This window comes from Mugil cephalus, chromosome 20 (genome assembly GCF_022458985.1).
Source record: "Mugil cephalus isolate CIBA_MC_2020 chromosome 20, CIBA_Mcephalus_1.1, whole genome shotgun sequence".
Classification (NCBI taxonomy): domain Eukaryota; kingdom Metazoa; phylum Chordata; class Actinopteri; order Mugiliformes; family Mugilidae; genus Mugil; species Mugil cephalus.
In genome coordinates, this window is record NC_061789.1 from 18331357 (window position 1) to 18356417 (window position 25061).

Consider the following 25061-nt stretch of genomic DNA (forward strand, 5'->3'; position numbering starts at 1 on the left):
ATCCAGTTTGCAAAATCATGTTTTCATGTTTTGGTTTCCTTTTTATGACAATCAGCATTACTTGATGCTTCACACAAAGCTTTATAAATTCAGTAATTTTGCGTGTTGAAAGTAGAAAATAACAAAAATGTCCACGTTCATGGAGACAGCCTACAATACAACCCTTTTGACAGCAGATGTCATCCTAACCAAAACCATGACACGGACACGAACTAGGACATGTAGTGAACGTGGCAGATGTGTAAAAATGTGATTTGGGAACACTGGATTGGTGAAGACCCAAAAACCTGCAGCAATAAAGATGATCGCACGGGTTTGCTATGCAAGCACAGATGGAGCGAGGACAGACATGCTGGATGTGCACATGCACAGGCGTCGATTGGACTTCGTCACAGAACTAAACAGAGATTAGAGTGCCTCATTTCGAATAACTGGATAAATGTGTCCAACGTATACAACTGTCACAGTTCCTCGTTCTAAATAAGAACTAAATATTTATTTCACGTTTAAAAAAAAACAAAAAAAAAACTGAACCTCCCACACTACCTCTTCCCTTTCTGGACGGACACGCGCAGTTGAGGGAAGAGGGGGGAGGCGGGATCGCGCTTTCCGTGTCTGGTTAGTGGACTGACAGCCAGCTGTGCGGCTACAACGACAACAACAACCTCCTGGATTTGCTACATACAATTCGATTAGTGTTGGCCGGCTACTGAACATATTCGTACTCTATAGCTAGTTTTTCAAGTGATTACTCGACAGCAAATAGCTCCAAGCAGTATCGTCGGCGGTTTCCGTGCTAACTCGCTAGAAGAGCATTCCTCCAACATGAATCCGTTGTGTGGCAGATGTAATCTAGTCGTTTACCCCACGGAAAAAGTGAATTGTCTGGACAAGGTAAGGGTATAAAAAACGTCTTCCTGTGCACTCCCCTACTTTAAAATAGCGCTAATGAGGTTTCCTGGTTTTGAGCCGTGGCTGGATGTATTTTGGCTCTCCTAAAACTACACCTTTGACGTATTTTTGTGAATGAATTGAACGCACCAGGAGGACAGGTACTCCGCCAGCTAAGCGAGCTAACAGCTAGCTAACGTCTGGAAGGCGGTGGCACGACAAGGTGGACCAAAAACGAAATAGCATCTTATGTTTTTAATAAAGGGCTTATTTTACACACCAAAAAGACTGTATTTTTCCTCAAGACGTCGACTTAAGGCCATGATATTTATGTGCCTTAAACCAGCGTTTCACAGAGCTTCCTTCTGTCGAGCCTGGCCTGGGCCCGGCTCCACTTTGGTCACCACTGTTCTGAGGGGAACTGATGGATAATTTTTTAAACACATCCTCTGTAGTTAACTTTTTTGTTTAAAATGCCGAGTGTTATAGAACTTCTCGGGTACCATTTGATCGTTAGAAAGGCGGCTTTTTCGTTTCCAATCCCGTTCAAGACAGCGTGGAGTGAATTGGACGTGTCTGTGTCCAGTTCACGGACTAATCCAAGTCAGGAATGATTAGTCGAGCAGGCTCGTTTGGTTTTCAGGCAGAGCACACGTCTAATCTCAGCCAAGGTGGTAATCTCATCAATTTCACCTGTAGTGACTCTATCGAGGTCACTAATTCACACGGGAGCAACAACTGGAGTTCACATTAGCGCTGCACTTCTTGTTCCTCTTTCCCTTCCTAGCTTTGAGGCGGTAAAGGTGGTCAGAATGTGCAGAACAGTACATGTAACAAAATCAGTTGAGTTTGAAACGAGATAAAACACTCTTAATTCACTTATATGGGTGGCCTATTTATAGAAATATTTGTTTGTGATTTTTTTTTTTTTTTTAACCAAAGCAGGGCTTGGGGCAAGTAGATAATTTGTCTAATGGACGTCTGAAAGGCTGTAGGAGATCAATCCCTGTTGAGGCGAGTTTATCTGTTGGGGTTGACAGATGAGGAAGGTGGAGAAAGAGCACACAAAGCACTCTGTCCGAAGTAACATCAGCTCCTGACTGGATGCGTTTCTCGTCTGTTGCATGTGATAAATGTTTTCTCAGAGTGCTCTGAAATGAAATTGATCTGCCTCAGAACCGTTCTCGGTGCACAAGCGATCCGAGCAGCCCCATATTGCAAGTCATATTAGACCTCTTATTGCAAGTTATGTTGGTGTGTCGGAAGGCTGGTATTAAGGGGAATCAAATTGCCACAAGTACAGTCTGCATTTGCTCTGGAATCTGGCTTGAAGCACAAGTGCATTCCAGCAGACAGACACTCCCATAAAACGTGCTCTGTCAGAGGCCTGCTGTGCCATCTCTCCCTGCTCTGAACCGAATGCAGGAGGGTAGCCTGCTGTCTGTCTTTGCTGCCACTCTGCATCAGCTCTCAGCCCTTCAGCCACGCCAAACACAACCTCCCCTTTTCCTTCCCTGTGGGAAGCACACATTGCCATTCTTGTTTGTTTGAAGCGGCCGAGGCTGCATTGCATTTTTGTGTGTGCTAACCAGGTTAGCTCGGGTGAAAGCAAGGGAGCTGAGGTTTTTGCTAGTAATGCTTCATTAGTATTCATAGCCACTGACGAATTCCTTTACCTGACCGTCTGTATCTATAATGTCCCTCTTCGGAGAGGGTTTGAACAGAGGCTTGTTCGCCTGTCAGCTGCATTCCAGTATAGCAGGGCTGGGCCCAACAAAAGGAGCGGGCAGCCGAGCGCACGTAAAGACAGGAAGTGAATTTTGGTTGAAGCTCTCGTTGGTAACCGTTCTGTCGTCTTATTTGGCTTCCTTTCAGTGCTTAAAACGCTTACAGGGCTCAAGTTTCGAGCTTGTATCTGTGAGAGTAGCTTTTTTGTAGCTTGAGTGGAGGACATCTGTTGAAGCGCAGCCAACGAGACGTGTTACAAGGAAGTGTTTTTATTTGTGTAATATGCAAACATACCAGTAAAACGAGTCAGATACATTTAGTTAATCTACATCCTCTGAAGGTGTATAATTAAATGTGGGTGTCACTATAGGATTAGTAGCCATTTTATGCACTCAGGAAGTGTGTGTTTTCAAAAGAGAAATTGACAGTGTGTAGAGTGGTTAAGCTTTACTCTGCTGGAGTTTCAGGGTACCTAGTATTACCATTTTACAGGACTATTACAGAGCCTGTTGCTACCTGCAGGTGAAGACACGCTGTCCTCCTACATATTTGAGGAGCTTTATTAATATTTGAATGGGTTCCAAACCTAATACTGTTTCAGCAAATGTAGTATTTCAGATGTGTCTGAGTGACTTGTAATTATGTCTCGACAGCTCATCTTTTTTAGAGAGTATGAAAACCAAACATAGCTCCTGGCTCTGAAGTTTGGGCTTTTGACTCATGAATATGTTAATAATATCAAAGCCTTTTGTTTGAATAATCGTCAGACGAGGCCCATCAGATGTAAATTTTATGCAATGACATATCTCCAGCGTGGCACCAGGTAAGTAGCCTCACTCATGCCATAAACAAATCAGGCCGTTGGCAGAAAAGAAAGCCAGAAGAATCATTTGGACAAAATCAATATGTATGAGAAGACGGACAAGAAAAAGTATTGTGTTTCAAGGATTCTGCTATCTTGCTTTATTTCCTGATGTGATACTGAAAATAATCATCTGCAGGGAAGCATTTGACCATTTTACCAAAGTGTTAAGGCCGTAACCATTTAGTGGAGTAGATAAGAAACAAGATGCTCACACTTCTTGGTTCACAAATTCTCAAATTTCCATACGGGACTTACCAAACATGCTGATGTATCTGAGGATTTTTAGTTCTACACTATATCTGTCACAGCTGTACCTTGTGTGTGTTTTTATTGTCACCCAACTGTTTGGTTGCTCTGTTATTTGGCTGCTTGGTAGGATTTCTGGTTGTTAGGATGTAAACCTCAATTGTGCTGCTCCTCCTCAGTCCCAGGAAATTGCTGGAAAAAGGGGGGTTAAAGTTCAGCTCTGTACAATCTTTACTGTGTTTATTATGTGATGGACTCCACCCTTATATGCAGTCTGCTACATGTAATGAATAAATGTCATAGTTCAGTTTTATATAATTGCAGGGATTCCGCAATAACCACTACACCACACAGTGGTTCTGACTTGACTGTTGTCCATATGTCAGCATTTAAGTATGTGAACACCTAACTCCTGAATTCAGTTTTTGAGGAATTTGTCTACCGCCTTTGTCTATATTTAGAAAGATTATTCTGAGAGCTGATTCACGTTGTCCAAATGCCACAAGAGGCGAGGAATCTGTGTAACTACCCCCAGTCACCTCCCTTTGATGAGTCATGGTCACAAAGCTGCACCTGAGGTGTTGACTCAAAACTGCAAGTAACTTGACACAGACCGTTTTACCCTCTGCAAGCCAGAAAACGTAACATTGTAACACGATCAGAGATTTTGTTATACGTATGGTTTATGCCGTTATGAAGTTCTGTGGTTGGATGAAAAATAATGGCATCATGTAGGTGAATAAGTAACCAGCATGCAATAATGAGTGTAGTTTCCTCTCTTAGCACCAGCCAGATGTAGGCACTTTGTCTTTAGGCATGTATTTTCTTCTGCACGAATAATCTTTGACACTTCCAGAGCTGCTGTATTAGCCGAGTGTGTGTGTGTGTGTGTGCACATATGTGGGTTTGTGTATTTCGGGTTTTATATAGCCATTATTGGAGTCAATGTACCATCACACCATATTTCAAACTGCACTGTCTACTCGGCCATGAAAATCCTAACACACAAAGTTGTTTAGACTTAAGTTAATTACTACTGATCTAACCAAGAGTTTATCAGGGTCCCAGGAGATGTCATTCAGTGTTGTAAGGTGCTGAATTCCTCTGATGCTTAATGTGGTGATTACTGGACCGTGTGAATTCATTAACCGTGCTTTCTAGTTTGTGGTGATGATTATTTTTTGTCTAAATTTAACATGATATCATCAGAAGTTCTCAAGTGGAATCAAAAATGGCACCAACCATGCAAACTTGTCTTCTGTCAGTCACTTAGGTAGGCATTAAACCATTGTTTCCAATCAGATACTGTACTCGAAGGCTGTGGCTATGGTTTGGTTAATGCGTTGCTATGGTTATTGGACCAAAGCAAGTGAGTAATTTGCTTTCTTTAGCTTTAATGCTAAGAATGACATAGGAAGTGGTTGACACAACAAGCTTGCAGCTTGCAATGCTGTAAGCTAGACTTTTAGTTGTCTCGTATTAGTCTGTAATCACTATGTAAGGGAATGGTTCAAGTCAGACCTTTTTATATGCATTCATGGAGTCTGAAGTTATGTTTGCCTCCCATATAGCTGCAGGGGTTTTGTCCGGACCCATTTGTATTTGGTTCTCACCAAGAGGGAACTGTAAGGCTGACTGAGCATTTTTGCTCTTAGCTGGAGCCTTGGATCCTTGCTGACACACATACATCATGCACTGAGATCTATAACCTACATACTTGTACAGTTGCATGGTTATTCACACACGCATATAGGCATGTATACACATGTGCCCTTGAGCTGCACTGATGCAGAGAATCAGAGCAGTTTTTTTATGGGTGTTTAATTTCTAGGGCTGCATCTCTGCAGTGTCCTCATTTTCCAGCTGACTGCCAGATCCTGCCTTGGCACCAAAAAGCCACGTTTTCCTGGAGTTGGACTAGGCTGCTGGACTGCTGGATGGCCTTTCTAACACACATTTGGGATGTGTCACGCCCCCGCTTTTCTGTTTGAGCCTTCCTTTCCCACTAGAATCAATTTGTCTTAGCGTTAGACCTAATATACTGGGACTTAATGTATTCCCAATGCCTAAGTTCAGTTGAGATCAATTGCTGTTTCATGACTATCATCAGAATGCATCTCAAGGGTGTTTCCAGTGAAAACATGCAAATACATTTGACCTGTGTGCACATTTGAATGTATCTGTGGCAAGATGCAACCGTTTCTTAACAAGAAAACATAAAAAACACGTCAATGAGCCATTCAGTCTGAATATTAAGAATTTTTTCCCATCATACTGGAAATGGGCAGTATCAAGCTTCAAATGTTTTTGATTGTATCCTAATGTTTTGTCAGTGTATAGACCTAGGTGCTATTTAGAGTTTCACTTCAAGAAATATTTCAGTTTGAAAGGTCGAGCATGGCTGGTGGTGGAATGTGGGTTAGCAAGTTGGGTAAGGCTGAGTAGTGTGCTAAACAGTTAACTTCAGAGGCTTTGTTTTCTGGAATGGACTCATGTCAATATTTATTCTGGAACGACGAGACTCGCAAAGTCCATGCTCACCTTGAAAACTTACCTGACTTTTCGGCTTTCGCGTCAGCACTTCTCTATTTGGAATACATGGTGGTAGGTTATCCCAGGTATACCATTGTTACAGATTTGGAAATGAGGAGGAATTACAACGATGGACTGTAATGGTGGTCTGCTGCATTATAAGTAGATGAACCAGACAGAATCCATGAGAAATGGCAGCCACCACAGCGGCGAATCAGCTGAGGCTACAGGAAATGGAATCTGCCTTGTTGGTAAAGGGGTTCGCTATTGCCGTTCCAGTCAGAATAATGAAGAGGGACAGCGGCGAAGAGAGGAACACGATGTGGCCATCTGCATCTCCCTCAGGCCCCAACTGGGCCGCAGTGGGATAAGGAGTTAGCATTCGAAGGCTTGGCCCAGTGTGTTTGGCCGTGGATCACAGCTTCTTTTGAATGCCTTAGTACAACATTGCTTGGCCACAGCTACATCCATGTCACACATACACTTGCTTGATATCACCATGGGTGGTCTGTCACATCCAACCACAACAGTCAGAGCTGTTCTCAACACCAACCTGAAGCCATATTTAGATGTTTTGATAACGTCTGAAGCTCTTAGTCATGTTTCATTCATTGTGCTTGTTGTTTTAAAGCTTCCACAGTCTGTGTACTCCAACATCCTGGTGATTTATTGGCAGCTGTGTATCAAGCCTGTAACACATGCTGCATTATCAACTCAGTCGCCTCATGCAGGGAATGACGGATATTTCTGTCAGTAATACCCACCTTTTATCCTGAGAAGATCATGTGGTGGAACCAAATTGTCATTGTGCATGAGTGTTTGACTGAAACATTTAGAAAGCGTTTTTGTACTTTCACGTGTTCCTGTTTTGAATCGTCTTCTGTGAGCTTTTTGTTTGGAAGATTAGTGTTTTGTGTGTGGGCATTTGCTGAAGAAAGTGATAAAGAGTGGGTGAAAGAATGAGAGGGATGGCAGAGTGCCCCGAGGCCATGTTAATAAGGACTCCCTCTTTCCTTTCCTCCCATTCTTTCTTTCTCTCTGTGTGTCTTTGCGCTCCTCCCTCCCTTCCCTTGATGAGAGCCGGAGCAGCCAGATCGTTGCTTCACTCTCTGGCGCTTTCCTTCACCCGCCCACCCCTCCCTTGCTCGCGCTCTTCCTCTTGCTTTCTCCAGATCCCTGCTTTCATGTTTCCTCCCTCCTTTCGGTTTTCTCCAATCCACCCTCGCTCAGTCCCTCTTTGAACCCTCAGGCCGCAGATCAGCCCAGTGCCAGGAGAGTGAAGGAAAAGGAGGGTGAGGGTGGGAGGAAGGGAGAAAGGGTGTTGAAGGAGATAGAGTCTGATATGAAGATGGATACTGGAGCTACGGGATCATGCAGAGATGAATGGACTGACAGTAGGAAGGTCAGAGAAGGGCCTTAAAAAAAAAAGCGTAGCCTCTTCAGGGCCGCTGTTGTATGATTTGTATGATGTGTATGTAGAAAACTAAAACAACTTTCACATTTGTTGCAGAAAAGACGGTCTCGCCTGTGATCATAAAGTTAGTAGTAAAGTTGTGAAGATTCATGGTCAAAACAAAGACACATCAGTCACAAACTTTACAGCCCTTCTTTCCCGCTCGCACCAGTGCAGCTTAACCAATCAACTTCTGAATAGTAACCGTACGGTTTGCAGGCAAAGGGGAAGTCTCTGTAACTGTTCAGCGCAGAAATACACAAACTGCATTGCTTCACTTTTATTTTACACCATCCTAACAGTCGCTGTCTTTTTTTTTTCACCCCTCCTTTCTGCATCCAGAGTCATTTCCCTGTGAAAAGCCACAGAATATAAACTAGTTCTTCTTGAATATGTTGTTCTAATTATTGATTAACGTGTTATTTCCTCTCTCTTTCTGACAGTATTGGCATAAAGGATGCTTCAGCTGCGAGGTCTGCAAAATGACTCTAAACATGAAGAATTACAAAGGCTTTGAGAAGAGACCATACTGCAATGCGTAAGTTGTCCCCAAGTCATCATTCTGTGTATGTCAGTGAGCTCGTCTTCAAGTGGTTCCATTTTCCTCTCAAAGACAGCAGTGTATAATCTCTCCACAGCCTCAAATAGGACTCTCTAATTGTGTGTGAGTATGCATGTTGCAACCCAACTACGGCCCCTCTCTCCCTCCTCTGCTGTTTATCTGCGACTATTCCAGCTCCCCCCTCAGAGAGAAAAGGCCTGTATGTGGTGTGGGAAAGTGCCTCCCTCCCTTCTCCTCCTCAGTGGGAAAGGGGGGGCATCAACAAAGGAAATTCCTGAAGTTCCTCTACAGTGACACGGGCCGACACTGAAGACTAGCATGTCCACTCACGCTTCAGCACATGCTCGCACACTAAAGGCTCATCAGGAATCCGTGGAATCCCCCCGTCTCATTACTCAGAAAGACCCTCTTCTCCCGTGTGTGTTTGTGAGGGTTGGAGAGCGAGCACATGTTCTGAGGGGGGAATGCAAAGAAAAGCCGTCGTTTCATGTTCCAACAAGCTCTTTTTGCTGAACAGACATTTTATTTCCTGCGAAGTAAATGTAGTCATCATGCTAGCATTGTTTTTTTTTTCTTTGTTTTTTTTCAACATCAGCAGGAATTCGGTGTGCAAGTTTGTCATTAACATGGTTATTTATAAATCCGCTGTTACTTGGCTTGGTTATGTGTCTGGATTAAGCATCCGCATTTCCTTGCTTTGTCGCAAGAGTTTACATTCGAGTCAGTTATAATCCAAAACAATAATGTATTTATCCAAAGTTGGCTACTGCGTTGTTTTTGTTAACCAAATCTACAAGTTATCCGGAGCTTTTCTGTCTTTCTGTATTCGTGAAGCAGAGTCAAACACAATATTTCTTGCCGCGTGAAAGGCTGCAGTTTGCCACAAGAAAGCAAAATAAAAATGATTAACCGCTGGATCTGATCAACAAAACCTCCATGTAATTGCGAATTACTTCTGCGCGCTCCGTAACAACAAATACTTTTCTGGAGGTGACCCAGTTCACATGTGGGCCAGAGCATGTGGCGCGAAAAAGACTTTTTTTTTTTTTTTATCATTATAGGAAACCACAGCTGTTGCTAATAATACAAACAATGGCTTCAAGTGTCCCAGTAAGCTGTGCCACACACGTTGCCACCCTCCATTCATTTTGTCACTTGTACCTGTGCTTTTCCTAGAGAGAACAGTTACCTGTGTGCTTGGCTTAGTGTTTGTCTACGTGTAAGGGCTACATTTGCATCGCAGATGCATTGTTAGCTATAACTAGAGCTCTATGCTCATGGTGCACCCACACAGTTTTTATCAGATGCTGTATTTAATTGACACCTCTGACTCTCCCTTACACTTACTCAACACCCGCCAGGTCAGTACAACCGCTTAAAAAAAAATCATTGTGAGAGCACAAGTTCAGGTGACTAAGGGCAAATTCTCAGCATACCTGTGTGTGGCCTCGGCACAGACAGACATCTGAACACACGTCATAAGTGAAAGCACCTATTCCAAGGTGATAAGATGTTAATTTTAAAGTTTTAAGTTTTCATGTTCACATTCAGACCTGGGTGTTAACCAGCTACAGCAGGTGTCGTCCCACCTTCATCGTTTTTTCCACCGGAAATTAAAGTGGCTTTTTTGTCCCGAAACCCGTTTTCCGATGTCTTCTCCTCGAGGGAGAAAGGCCCTTCAGAGCCTGTTTATTATGTCTCTTTCCGTTTGTTTAAAACAAGCCTCGTTTAAGTAAACATCATCAGCGGGATCGTCCTGCTTCAGGAAAGGAATGCAGGCTACCTTCTGTGGGATAACTACTGATCGTTACTCCTCTCTATTTGTCCTTAGTAATTGATATAGGCGTTGTTTTTTTCTTTCTGTGTTCCCACCAACCCTTTTCCATGAGAACCCTTTCCCTGCTTACATGCTACAGTCGCCAGGGGTCTTGGGACATTTTGTATGGGCAGATAAGAGAAAGATTTCCCTTGGGCCTTTGGGAAACAAAGGTGGGACGTCGCCTTCATGACTGATGCTCTCATATGAATCTTAACATCAGTCCGTTTACTTTTTACAACTTGTCGCACATGTCTTGATTTAATGTTGACATCCAATGACTGCTAATATGTGTCTCTTTTAGGGGGTGTTAAAGTGAGGTTTGCTGTCATCTTTTCACATGCGGAAAACTGACCGCTCTTACTACCAATCATAACTGTGTGTGTTTTTTTCCAGCTTTCCACATTTTGCTACGTACATGTAGATGTAACTCTCCTCCTGAATGATGCATTACAACCTTTTCAGGTCTCACAGGGTCAAGCTGGCCACAACATCTCCCGGTCCCACTATGCAAACAGGGCTCCTCTCCTGCACAGTAGGCAGCTCGTGTGTGCGTGTGCGACTGTGTGTGTGTGTGTGTGTGTGATTGCACACGTCCGAATCCTCCAGTCGTCCCTCCCCTCCATTTTGATCACTCCTTCAGCATTTGTGCATGTGTTGTCCTCTCCTGTCTGCGACTTATTACCTTGTTATACAGCCTGTCAGATAGACGAGTGTTCTTGACTCACTCGGAGCCTCAAACGGGCACGGAAACACAAGCATGGTTGCACGCACAGACGCACATTACGAGATCTCACTGGCTTCTATCTGTTTAGATAGCGATTTACTGACCCTGAAGTGCGACGACAGTTTCTAAAGAGGCACTGAAGAAGACGTAAACTCTCTTAACAGCGCAGACACTGATTGTGATCATGTGTGCTCACGCTGCATACACCCTCCGCTTTAGCCGAGGAGGGGATTTTAGGCACAGTGTCAATCCATGAAGCGTTTTACACCACAAACCAGACACACCCTACTCCAGAGAAAAATGATCAGATATTATTAAGCTCCTAGGTTCAGGATCAGGGACATATTCCTAAAATAAATGCATTACAATAGCAACATTGATGGTAGTAATTTTGGATAAGATGCCAAATCTGAGTCAATTATACGCTTGCATTCTTAATTCATTAACCTACTGCTTCAAAAAACAAGGATTCTCAAAAATATTTGGCTATGAATGGTATGACTCTTAGGATGAATGAAACAGAGAGCATTACATAACCGCATACAGACCTTAAAAGCCCTGCTCTGCCTCTTTACTTAAGATGTAACAGATGGTTATGGATGTTTGCGCTCCGTGGTTGCAAGGGTCACTCGTATGTGACATACAATTGAAAACTGCTGTGTTTGTAGAGAACCGTCCTTTTGCTTCTGTGATGAGATATCGCACGACAATGAGAGCGGACTGTCATTTGCATTGTCAGGTTGGCTCGCCCAGCTTTATCTGCCAACGTAGCAAACCACCACATCTGAATGGTTCTGGTACGTGTCGCTTCAGGAAAGCCAGCACTAGCAGTTTGAAAAGACCAGTTTGAGCGTGCACAGACCTGCTTATATTATTATAGCTGTCAGCATCTGCTCCTGTTCAGATCTAAACACATTGATTTTTTCCACTTCCTGCTTTTTAAAATTATCCCAAGGCTTTGTTAGAGCAGCACATGTAGGTTTTAATACTTGTACTTAATGTACAGTCGTTGAGCCTCAGCCCTACAATTACATCCCAACCAATGCAAATTAAGTTTATTACCATGTTGTCAAGCAAACAGTAAACATATTGCCTAAATGGGTTACCCAGAGGCATGGATGGTGGTTAAAGATTTTTTTTTAGGCCACCCAAGGCCCTGAGGCAGGCTGGGAGCCGCAGCCTATAAGAGCCATTAGATAAGTTGTTAGGGCCCTTCTTCTCCTGCTGGACTTGTGCCATGTGTGTTTGTGCCTTAAGGACCACCCTGAACTGGCAGGCACCATCACTTACGGACTTGACGGCCACTTTTGCCCAGAAGAAGCCTCTAGTGTATAAAAACACTAACCACTAACCACTGATAGCAGCTTAAGAAATCAATAACGGTTTGATGAATGGCTTTTGGATAATGCTCGGTGTGCTGCATGTCTGGAAGGAAATCGTGTGTTTATGCGTAGTGGAGTATATTTATACTTGTTGTATTTGTTTCAGAGGAACAACAGACATTGGCATTTTCTTCTGAGCGGTAGGAGTTTGGGTGGATGTGGATGCGAGGCTGTCAATGAGTTTCCCAGAGTCTAGTCAGATAAAAGACTCGTCTTCGCACTCTGCTGAAGGGAGCTGCCCATGACATCATTCACACTCACCCACTGTCTCTTTGACCCCTTTGCTGTGTCTGTTACGCGCTGTTCCTCTTCCTGTTATCCCCCACTGGCCTCTGCCCATGGGTGTGAGCGTATGCCTATGTATGGGTCTGTGTTTTGTAAACTTGCGAAGCTTTTTCCACACCTGCTATGGCTTGCCTCCAAACTCTGCAACCTTGACGCTCTCATCCCCCCCCCACACACACACAGCCCCTGCTCACACTTCCTCCCGTTCAGACTACCTTGGCTCTCACTGACAGAGCACTGTGTGTTATACTGACATGCTTTTTGTCTACAGGGGCTCCTAACTCAACCTCAGGACCACCTTGAATGACAAATGCCTCCACAGTGGGGCCACAGACTGCACACTGCTTGAGTTATGCTGTTATTTTCTGAAAGAGTCTAGGCTTGAGCGTCACAGTGAGAGCCTAAATGGAAGCTGCCATCTTCCTCTGCTTGTATTTACAATCTCAGCTGGTCTTTGTGTTTGTTTTACAGACACTACCCCAAGACAAACTTCACCTGTGTGGCTGATACTCCAGAGAACCTCCGCCTCAAACAGCAGAGCAAGATGCAAAGCCAGGTAAACCCTTGTACCAGTGCCCACCCTCAGTCTTCGTCACTGAACCGAACTCCAACTGTGACACGCGCAGTTTCATTCCTTGGCAGTTTTCCACGAAGGATACAGTAAAACATGCATGCTTAATTTGATAAGTCCCACTGTAGTTAATCCTAACAGTCAGTTTGGGAGAAAAAACTTTCAGATAACGCAATCAGACTTACGTTTAAGTGGGCCTGAGAAGTCAGGCATGAAATTGATTCACAACAGACAGAGCCAGACTTGACGCTGGGAATAGCAATGGCATGACAAATCTAATATTAGAAAGACGCTATGAATATAATACAGAATGGAAACGCCAGGTAGGACATTACCCAATAAGTTTTGGGTGCACAAAATGCAGTTTTCTTTAATCAGTTTAATTAAAAAAAAAGGATTATTATGATTAAATTGGCCTGAAAAGTTACCATTTTAGTTAGGATAAATGATTTTCTGTAGTCATATGCTTGACTATGTTTGAGTCTGTTCACGGGAAGAAGAAATGTCCTTTTCCTTTCTTGTAGATCACAGTATGATTTTAGTGGACTTTTTTGCTGACTAATTCCACAGTGTCCTGTATAGAATACAGTTCTCTAGAGATACACACCTAGTAAAAAAGCATCTTGTTAAAACCGCTGATATTTCCTCCAGTATTAATGTGTGAATTTTATGTGCGATCTTAAGATGATTACAAACATGGTTGTAGCTCTATAAATATTGTGCCTTTCGTACGAGTATTCTGTACACTACTGTGTAAACCTCCACTGATGCACTATTCTTTTTCATATTTGTTGCTTCACATTTTAATACTGAAATTTTCTCATTTTAAGAGCAATCGCTTTATTCACCAGTTAGGTGTAGTTTGTAAGCACAGAGTACACTACTACAACTGTTCCTGCAGGAGCTAAAATTACAAAGACCGAAATACATTCTGATTTTTAAAAAAAAAAAAAAAAAAAAAAAAACTTCAGTGACCAAAATATCCCTCTGAACTGGGCCATGTGTTATTGCCTTAATAATGAGACATCCTTGCACCGGGAGACTTTTGACGCTGTTCGGCTTGACTGCCGGCGGTTAAATAATGGACGACAAATCACATCCCGAGCAGGTGTAATATGGAATTATATTTGGTGGCACACATGTGGCAGGCGGTCATCGGACTTAACGGCTGTTGAGAGGTTTCACTTCTGTTAATCAAGCTATGAATGTCTGCTGTGTGTTCCTTAGTGCTCTAGGAAGTTGTCTATGAATGTGTAACGAAAGCTACCACAGAGAAAAACACTTTGGAGGCACATTTGTTTTTGCAGATATGCACAAAAAGTGTTCAGCGCGGCCTTACTTACGGCCAGTCCGTTAAAACTGTGGTAGACAGTTACAGAAGAAAGAAATTGATGTACAGGTAACGGCTGGGGAGACGCTTGTTTGCTCAGCATGTAGTGGAGAACAGAGTGTTGTACAGAGAAGAGACAGAGCTTATCAAAGAACATATGTCATCTGAATGTGGATGTCAAACACTACAGATGAGGCTGGGGTGCTTGGTTTGGTGGAGTATAGGGCCAGAGAAAGTGGTCATATGGGAAGGGGGATAACTGGGGGGGTGAGGGACAGATGGTGTTTTTCTACATGGATTGTACATCCAAACAGCCCCCTCCTCCCCCACACACACACACAAACAAACACTCAAACATATACTAAGAGACAGTCGTTTAACTCGTGGTTTATCGTGGTGCAGCGCTAAAGAGATTTCTGTGCAATAGTAAAGAGTGATTATTAATAGAGAACAGTTTTTCCTTCTCTTTAGCAGTGATGTGATATCGCATAAAACAGGAAACTATGATTTCACACACCAAAAAAAAAAAAAAAATACCCAAAGCTTTTAACGGAAGTAGATTTATTTATAGTGATTCATGATTAAAAAGTTCCCCTCTTAGCTGAAACGGTTCTTGGCAAAGATGTCTCATTAGCTCATTAGCTTTTCTGAATTCAGAAAAAATAAATACATAAAAAACTGATGGGAAGTTGCTGATTGTGCTGCAGGTTCACTAGACTACCAATTCCTGGAATCCACTCTATTTAAAATTTGCATTTTAAATTTGCATTTTAAATAACCTCCTTACATTTGCCTTTGTTTGCTTTTGTTTGTTACTGAGAAACTGTAATTGCGACTTTTCACATGCATGTAGTTAATAGTTTTCGAACTACTGAGTCATGCAGTTTTCAAATGCTTCTGTGTCAGAGTAAGAAAGTTGACGGTGTCTAAAAGCTCGCCACCATCGCTGCTGCGTTGCCACGGGAACCCTATTGCTATGGTAGCAGGGTAGAGGTTTGTCACACCTCATTACAAGACTTTGTGGAGGGAAACAGAAAGAAACAAGACAGGGAAGGAGAGCAATAAAGAAGCTTGAGAGAAGGAATCGGGGAGGAGGAGAACGAGAGCAACGAGGCAAGTTAAAAAAAAAAAAAAGGAAATGGGAAGGCACTAACACAGAAAGAGGGAGGAGAAAGAGGAAGAGATAAAAGTGAAATGTGAAGTCCCCAGTGACAGGAAAGCTAGAGGAATGCAAATAGAAGATTATAATAAGGAAAGTTTGAACTCTATGGGATGGCTATGTGTTGCTCTTACAGGAGTAAACTATGAATGAAAAAAAAAAGCAGCACCGAAAGAAAGTGGAAAGAAAGCAGGGTTTTGATTGAAGGAGAAGAAGCTGTTCCATAGACCCCAAAAGACAAAGGAAATGGGCTTGAGAAGTAAAAGGAAAGGGAGGATCAAATGAAGGCTAAGTGGAGTGGAGCAAGAACGAAGGACAAAGATGGGCCACCACCACATTAATCTTCATCGTGACTCCTTGAGAGCTATGTATAATTTCCCACGGAATAAAGATTGGTTGTAGTTTTCTCTGAATTTCTCAGCTGACGTTTTTTTTTTTCAGGGTTGATAGAAGGTGTAGAAGACGTATAAGTGTGGCGCATAGGCGTTAGCCGTGAATCCCACTTGTGTGGCTTTGTCATGGCAAGACGTCAGCAGATGAGGGGAGGATTGGTCAGCACTCTGTACAGGGTGTCAGACATTATGTGGATGTCTGGGAGGATGCAGTGACTGAGCTTTGTTTCCTGGCAATGGACTGTGCAGACAGGCGGGCAGGCTGGCAGGCCCCATTCTGAGAGGAGTGTATGAAATGAGTGCAGTCACCATGGAGGCAAGAACGAGATTTCATTGTGGAAAGGTGGAATCACAATGTGTATTCATGTGCTGAGAAGATCGGATGGAGAGAAACCAGAATGTGTAGCCGTTTGACTTTTAAAAATAAAACGTGCACCTGTCTTCCGGTTTCAGGGTTTCAAAGTGGTACACATGGTTGTGGGTTTTGAGTGCTCAAGATTAGCCACAGGGCAACAGCGAGGCAGAGCTGCCCTGTGGCCTATATTGTGAGTTTCTGGTGCTCTTCTGACATGGTGTGGGTTGGACGCTTCCTCCTCTGCCCTTAGGGTCAGAATAGGGTGGAAGACTGGAAACACACACACACACACACACACACACACACACACACACACACACACACACACACACACACACACACACACACACACACTACCTCTCATTTTGACCATATATGGTTACTCCCACGTCCTGTATGCAAGGGCTTCACTCCCAAGCAAACAGGAAGTGAACGTCACCACAATAGACTAAGCAATAAACACAGGGCCAACCTTTCTTTGCTTGCACACAGAGCACACGCATGGTTTATCCCAGCCACGCTTAATACCAATTGTTTCAGCTACAAATCTTTCTGGCTTAGGTGTCTAAGCTGTGCAGAGAAGGTCACGACCAAGTTGTTGTAGTGGCAAATCTAACTAGTCCAAAGCAGTAAAATTGATATTAAGTGATTATAGTTGTGTGGATATTTTCAGACAAGAAAACACAAAACACAAGCAGAGTCTTAATTTAACTAGAGGTTACATTTATAGTGTACATTATGTCAGATCCTCTAAGACTGTGACACTGCAATAAAACCTGCCATACAAGTATTTTATTAGGCCACAGTTGAGCACGGTATCACTGACACATTTACCAAACTGAGAACAGCTGCCTTTAAGTTTGAAAGTAATGGTGAGGAGCATTGTTGAAGTAAAATAACTATGAATGTATATCACATAAACATGAATGAGTAGCCCATAAATGCTGAAAGCTACCAGGTTAGGGCTTCTATAATAATCATTTCCTCTGTATTTGTTGGATTTTCCTTGTTCACTCGAACAATTGCATTGAAACAGTTCGCCTGAGCGTATAATGTAACTCACACGTGCTTGTGTTTCTCCTGTTTGCTGCGCAGGTTCTCTACAGGGAGGATTTCGAGAAGAATAAAGGGAAGGGTTTCAGCGTGGTCGCAGACACGCCAGAGCTGCAAAGAATGAAGAAAACACAGGACCAAATCAGCAATGTGAGTCACAGCAACGCACCCGCAAAAAATTACCCCTCATACTACCTGTTCTGTCTTAATGGAGAAGCACAACGAACGTCCGGAGCTCCTCTAGTGTTGATTGCCCCTTGGCAGCGTGGTATGAAGCCAGGCTGGTCTCAGTTGATTAGTTTCTCTCGTTGACTTTAATCCTTTTGCCAAAATTGACCATATTTCTGGTCGATAATAATCTGTTTACATGAGGCATGCTGGAAAATGCTCTTTGATATGTTAAGAATTACTGCCTGCTTGGTGATAACTTGGCCAAACACTGATAAATCTGTTTTAAAGGTTTAATAGAAGTCACAAGTGGAAACTGGAAGAACAAGGGATTTCTGCTTTTGTAAAGATTTAATCATTTTCTAATGCATTTTGTAATTACTTTCCCCACCTCTATCGCAAACACCAGAGAGCTTTACCAGATTAAGATTTAATTTTTTTCTTATTATTATTTTTATTTTTCCATCCTACTACTTAGTCACTGTCATTAGTAAACGCTGGACTTCCTCTGCTCTCACGGCTCCTCATTTATAATAATGTAATTCTCCTCAAATCTCTTTGCGCATGGTCCATTCTCCTCCACTCTCCTCCTCTGTCCCTCGGCTCCTAGTATTGATTTGCCATTTCTCTGTAAATACAGGACAGCGCCGTGGAAATGCGTTGCCTTGTTTACTTTGTGCCTTCAACCTGCTTAAGTCAGCAGTAAAGGCTTTTATTTCCATGCGAAAACTCACACTCAAAACATAACATGATTATACGTAACCAGCTCTGCACTGGCCTCGCTAATGGCATAATTAGTGTGGAGGGTGATGGATAATTACTGCTTTCATGGGATGAAAGATCTTTGCATGTCTGAGATCAAGGAAATGTGCAAGACATGGAAAGAAACACATACTTTACATGTATTTACGGGTGCACATATGCAGCCCACATCAAGATAACATGTGAAGTGATGGATTCACGTCATGAAGTGTTTTTAGTCGCAACTGAAACAAGACATCTGCTTGCAATCAGTGCGTCATTCACAGCCAATTATGAGGGAGCCACTCCAGATGAATGCTAATCAAAGAAAACCGGTTTGCTATGTATATATATCTATGTATGTACCGCATGTGTTGCATGTGTGTGTGTATTTTTTCTTCTCCATTTCCTGTCACCTACTTGCTAGCTAGCAACGACAGAGAGTGGTTAGTTCAGCAGCAGCCTTGGCACTTCCTGTAAATCCACACACACCATCTGTTCAACCTGCCCCTTCAAAACAAACCTAAATAATCTCCCTCACACACTCTCACTCAGCATATTGCACTTGAGAATAGCCACTGTGTTCCCCCAGTCACTCGCTTCACTGTCCTTGCACAAACACTCCGTCATCCCATCCAGGCCGTGAATACACTCCTCACTGACGCCGCCAGCACAGTGGGTCCTTTGAGCCTGGGTCTAAGCAGGGACAGAATCGTGGTTGTAAATCTTGACCAAGGCCCCGTGAGTCAGTCTGTTATCAGCCTGGTAATGAGGGCAGCGGGTTATTAAATGCAGTCATAGAGCACTGACTCGGTTTTAGTTTCATTAGTGTGTGGCCTCTTTCATGTTGTGATACTGAACGCCGCCTTTGTCACAGTGGCTGCAGAGGTTGCAGGTTGATGAAGTCAAGTCACCTCACACTGAAATTATAGTTGTGCTGATTTTTTTTTTTTTTTTTGGACACCTCAGTGTATGACTTACAGCTTTTAGGCAAATTTCAAGTTGAATTTGGTTTAGTATCACTTTCAATCTTGAAAGTTACATTTACCGTGCTTAGTCATTAGACTCCTCCCATCCTGCTCTTATTCTTAATGTTTCCTGAATCTAGCTGCCTTATTCTTGGCCTTAGAAACTCAAGCTTCTTCTTATTAGTTCCCTTTTTCTTTCCGCTTCACCTGTTCTTCCTGGTGTGTCAGCAAGGGTTGCTATGCAACTCTGAGCTCATTCTACTTCCGGCGGCTGAGATGTCATTTCCCCTCAGCGTCAGGCTGCTTCCCGAGCCTTCGCTGCACATAAGGCGCCCCACCTATCGCCACAAACACAGGGAAGCTCTAGCGAGGGAGAGACCCCTGGTGGTTAGAAGATGAACTGCATGCACTGACATCGTCCTGAAAAGAGAACTGAACAGGCACATTGGAAGCTCCATCTTAAATTATGAACATACACTTACACTATTTTTTTTTCTCTATTACAGATTAAGTACCATGAGGACTTTGAGAAGAGGAAGGTGGGAGGAGAGGGCCCACTTCATCCGCCAGGCAACCAAGGTATTCTACACACACTCAAACAATTTGACCGACTTCTCACTTTTCAACAGATATCTTGAATTCTAAACATAAATACTGACAGTGACTGATAGAAACGTATAGTAGGAAGAGCCATCAGAAATTCCAGAAACTTTTAATACTAAATGATCATCCAAATTCCCAAAACATAATTAATAAAACAAAAGGACATAGCTATACCATGACTTGGATGAGTCTTCATACACATAAGTAAAATCAACATTGCTATGGGAAAAGCCTCATAAATATATTCCTGATAAAGCAGATGAACTAAGGCTCTGTTCAAACATTGGTTTTAACACGTATCTGGAGTAATCTGGTCATATGTAACCAGCTTTAAGTACCCGTGGCCACACCTGAAAATAAAATGCATCTCCACAAGCGTCTTTAACCAGCCTTTAGGATCTTATCTCAGTTTGGCCCCTGGCAACCAGATTACTCAAGAGCCGCATTCAAATAACCATGTCTGAACAGGGCCCGAGTTTCTTGACTTGTCTGTGCTTGGCTCTACAGTCTGTATGAGCCTAACAGGCTGCATGTTTCCTCGCCACATCTCTCAGGGATTTTAGTTGGAACTTGTTTACTGACCCCTTTCTCTGCCTTACATCCATTCATTTGTAAAACTCTGCATTTCCACAGAAATTATGGTATTTCTCAATCGTGACTGCCCGACTCTGACGTTTAATGAATTTCCAGTTATTTATTGCGCAACCCGAGCATTTCTGAGGTCCAGCAGCTTTGAACTAATGAAAATCTGATAAATGATTAGATAGGCTGTTGAAACGTACAGCTTAGTGTGACTAGTCAGCCTACTGTTTGTATTTTGCAGGATTTGCACCTTTACACAGGAAAGCATTGTTTAGAAGGTTGCGTAACCGGGAAACTGAAAGCCATTCCCTGCAGGTCTTGGCTTGCCATATTTTTAAATTCTTCACTCTCTGGAAGAGTTCATGTTGACATGCAGATGGGCATTGACGCACCTGGAATTTTCATGGTCATGCTCTGTGTGTTGAAAATGCAAGGACGCAGATCTATAGCTTGCTCCCACAGTGAATTCCTGTGTATTTACGGTGAGTCTGCTGTTACGAAATTTGCTAATTTGCTCCGCTTCTTGTTTTATCAGGAGCTTACCAGCCCCCTGCTGCCTCCCAGAACTACCACTATGAGCCTGCTGCTGAACCTGTGCGCCAGGCAGCTGCCGCTCCACCTCCCAGTGCTGGGGTAAGTCCTCTGCTGTCCTGACGCTTGTGCTAAATTTTATTTGACTCCCATACCAGAAAAGAATTAGTTAAATTTAATTTTCTATCGCAAAAAAAAAAAAAAAAACATATTCAGACAGTTTCGGATGCATTTAAACAGTGTAATGAGTTTAGCAACAGCCACGTGCAAAATGTTGCAAAGATAATTTCTGCTTTTTTGCAGACAGTAACTACAGCAGCTGTTCTGGGAACTAACTGAAGCGCTTCTTGTTATTTTTTTGTCGACAGAAGCGATACAGAGCAGTGTACGACTACTCTGCTGCCGATGAAGACGAGGTGTCCTTCATGGACGGAGATGTGATCGTAGACGTGCAGCAGATTGACGAGGGCTGGATGTACGGCCGCGTGGAACGCACCGGCCAGCAGGGAATGCTGCCTGCTAACTACGTGGAGGCCATCTGAGTGAGGGGGGGGGTGAAAAAAAGAGGGAGAGAAAAAAAGAGGAGTAGGTAGAGAAAGGGAGGGAAAGAAGGAAAGGAAAAGCCCAGTGCCATCTCATCTTAATGCCGCTTTCTCTTAATTTTACTCTTGTTCCTTAATCTGTCCTGTGAGACCCTGAACCCCCTTCCTTCTGCATCCCTGCTCTGCTCTCACTGTTCTGCAACCACAGAACCATCTATCTATCTGTCTGTCCTTCTCTGTCCGTCTGCCTGCTTCTCTGTCTGTCCGTCTGCGCTGACGCCCGTCCCTGTCCGGACGTCCTCTTTGTCTCTTTCCCCATCTTGGCTCCACCCTGGTGCAAGTCTTAAAAGATAAACTCACAGTTCATCGCAGTATGTCAGGGGTCATGCCGTGTCGCACACCTCCATCCTAGCTCTAGCACTTAACAATCCTGACACAACATCTTGCAAAAATAAAGAAAAAAAAAATATTTGAAAAAAAAATAAGTCCCCACAAGTCGCTCAACACTGCAGACATTTTTCTGTGAAGACTCTTGGAGTGTGGTTGAGTGTGACATCTTTCTAGGCCTGTTTTTTTTTTCTTTCTTTAATTTTGCAGCTTGAAATTGGCCTGACTGGAAACACAGTGTAGAATCTCAGTCTATCAGAAGTAAGCTTGAATATTTTTGACTTGTGTACATTCCTTTAACCTCTAACCCTGTTGCTGTTGCTTCAATCAGCCAGTTATCAGTCTTAACAGAGAGGTTTTTAATATATTTATAGATGGACACACATCTCGCTGATTTCTGCTGAAGTAGGCACCCTCGTGTTCAGCACTGCTTTGTGGTTATTGTTGTGAAACTGGAATCGTAGCCTAACTGAAGAGTACCTCCTGTCATTGCCCTCCTCAGGCATCTTGGATACAGGAGGGATCAGGGACAAGTTAGGGGACATTATCAGTCTATCTCTTGCAGCCACACTGAATACACCACCACCACCTCAGCTGGTGTGCCTGTACAATATATACACCATTATTCCTGTTATGTTTTGCAGCCTGAATGCCTTCAATCCTGATAGACTCACAAAGATATGGTGATCGAGCTCAAACTACTTGCAAAAAGGAGATAGGAACAGGACCGTTCTTCCCCTGTGCTACAAAAAATCACCATTAGAGAAAACACATTTTTATGAGAAGAAGGCCAAGCACAACTCTATATTGTGAATCTTTATTTTAAGTGTATTCCACTGTTTCGTGAGAGATCATTCCAATCTTTACTTCCATTTAATGTGAGAGAACTTGTTGAATCCTTGGCTGTGGTAAATGTCATTTTTCTCTTGCTGTTCTTCCTTTGCTTTCCTTGTTATTGTGTTTTCAAAGTGTATGAAATAAACAAACCAGCAACTCAATTTGTGAACCAAGACAATTGAATTCCTGTAGAACTGTGCAGTCGCAGTATTAGATCAGTGGTGGGATTAATTAACTTGCAGTTTGGGGAGAGAGCTGCCTGGCGGTTGATCTGTCTTATGCTGTTTAATTATTGAGCAGCTTCTGAAAAGTGTTACAGAACGGCATTGTGAGCGCGCATGAAAGACAGTGTGGTTGTTTAAACATCCATTAAAGCGGGCGCATTTGGACCATCTGCCAGTGTCAACCATATCACCTGGCCTGTAAAATTCATAAGCTGATGATTTCGGAACATAAAGACAAAATCAAGCATGATGTTGCTGGTTATTTTATAGAAATGCTGTACCATTCTTCTTGTCTTGATACAGTATTTCTGTTTAACAGAAAACATTTGTCCGTGGTGTAAATACAGTAACCGGCCCCTGACCATACACCCCCTTCCCCCTCTCTTGCTGTTTCATTCTCCTGTGATGCACTGTGACCGTCGCAGACGCGAGCGATCAGGGCGCTGCGTTTTTAGGTGGGGCAAAACCTTTCAGCTTTATCGAATAAAACACGGCTCTTGACTATGTAGCTAGATGACATTGTACAATTGTATCATAAAGGTAAGTTAGGAGAAATGTTTTTACAGGTCATGGTGCTCTGGGAAGTGGCTTGCCTGCAAGTGAAAGAGGTTCATATTTGTTGTGAATCTGGGGGAGGGGAGGTGAAATTATAGAAGGTGGTGATTGAAAAGTCCGGTTTGGTGCAAGTTGGTGTCGAACTTTAATTAAAAATAAAATTAAAAGATGAATTATTTCAGTGCTGGTGAAAAACACATGTTTATAGATTGGCAAAATGAACATACAGTACAGGATTTTTTGCCTGCATTTTGCATCAACTTCTAGTTGACAACAGGAAAGGAAAGCCGTTTAGTGCTGTGTGTTTCTCTTGGGTAAACTGAAGAGTTGGTGGGTTGCCTTGGAGTAGGTGATTCTCGTTCCTGACTTATGATGTCGTTTGCTCAGATTTAATTTAATAACAAAGCTAGCGGACTCCATAACTTCTGCAGATTGCGTCTAAACTTCCTTGTATCTCAAGGGTGTTGATTTTGTCAGGATTTTGTCTGGATTTAAAAAAAAAAAAAAGACTCTAGACAACCAGTTTTGTTATAGTGTGGCTTAGGATGGATTTGTAAAGGCAAAGTCAAATCTAAGTGTGGGCAAGATGTTTGTCTGACCTGGATGTTAAGAGTTAACCTCTCTGCGCCAAATATCGCCCCTCTGCTCTGCCATCACTACTGAACCGTAGAGTCATATCACGACCCTGCTTCCATTCAGTTTCCTTCTAGTATCCTGTCCATCCTCCTACTGCAACCCCTCTTTTCCTTCATCGTCGGCTCCCGTGCTTCTGATGAATCATTCCCTGCTTCTATGACGCTGGTTATATACTGTAGACTTTGCAGAGTGAAATCATATAATCCACAGTTGCAGGTTTAGCGTTCAGACCAGTTTTTTGCATTCCATCTTAAATTGTTTTGTTTTTGATATAATTTTGTTATTTTTTCAATAAAAAAAAAATAAAGATACCATATGCATATTGACATACACATGTATTCACTGCTCAGAATACACTCAGATTAAGGACCTGATATCATCTCCTGTTGCCCTGTTACAGCACTTCAAATTGTACTTATGATTCTGCAGATTCAATAAAAATGTCATTTTTTTCTCAGACTGCTGTTTGTTTTCTTGACATGTATCCTGTCGACTCCTGGGGTCATTGTATGTCAACGTTCGTGGATCAGGAAGTACACTTATGACAAAACCATACCCGGAATTTTTGGTTTCAATGAGTTGATGGAGGTTTGAGCTCAAATAAACATGTTTGATGATATATTGTAGTGGTACAGGAACCGTTTGGAACATAAGTGTGGTGGTTTTATTTATTCTATTCATCTGAGGGACCTATTGAAATGGATGATGGCAAACATTTTATATACATGATTTTAAATCCAGCTCCATCTTAAATATTAGTAATTTATTAGCTGGACACACTAGTGTGTTTAAGTGGAAAAAGATCAGTTAATGGAGCCTTTGTTTGTGGGGGAATAGTCCCTCTGAGATTAGCCTCTAAAATATCCGCCATTTTTCTTGGATGTGCATCGCCCTCTGCACGCACTTCTTTTGGTACTAAAAATGTTAGATGTATGTTTTT

At 42.7% G+C, this 25061-nt stretch overlaps 1 protein-coding gene across 1 annotated transcript; it reads left to right on the forward strand.

The window, feature by feature from the left end:
- The first annotated feature begins 573 nt into the window (after positions 1–573).
- lasp1 (LIM and SH3 protein 1) lies at positions 574–24580 on the forward strand. The gene is made up of 7 exons (XM_047572738.1): positions 574–894; positions 8159–8253; positions 12959–13043; positions 17390–17497; positions 19731–19803; positions 20945–21042; positions 21309–24580. The coding sequence occupies exons 1-7, from the start codon at positions 826–828 to the stop codon at positions 21480–21482; spliced, it is 702 nt and encodes a 233-aa protein (XP_047428694.1). The 5' UTR covers positions 574–825; the 3' UTR covers positions 21483–24580.
- The last annotated feature ends 481 nt before the right edge of the window (positions 24581–25061 follow it).

Excerpts from the sequence above, each read along its gene's own strand:
- lasp1 (XM_047572738.1), top strand. The coding sequence starts at position 826 with ATGAATCCGTTGTGTGGCAGATGTAATCTAGTCGTTTACCCCACGGAA. Across the intron at positions 895-8,158 it reads AAGTGAATTGTCTGGACAAG|TATTGGCATAAAGGATGCTT; the intron begins GTAAGGGTATAA and ends TCTTTCTGACAG. Across the intron at positions 19,804-20,944 it reads TCATCCGCCAGGCAACCAAG|GAGCTTACCAGCCCCCTGCT; the intron begins GTATTCTACACA and ends TTGTTTTATCAG.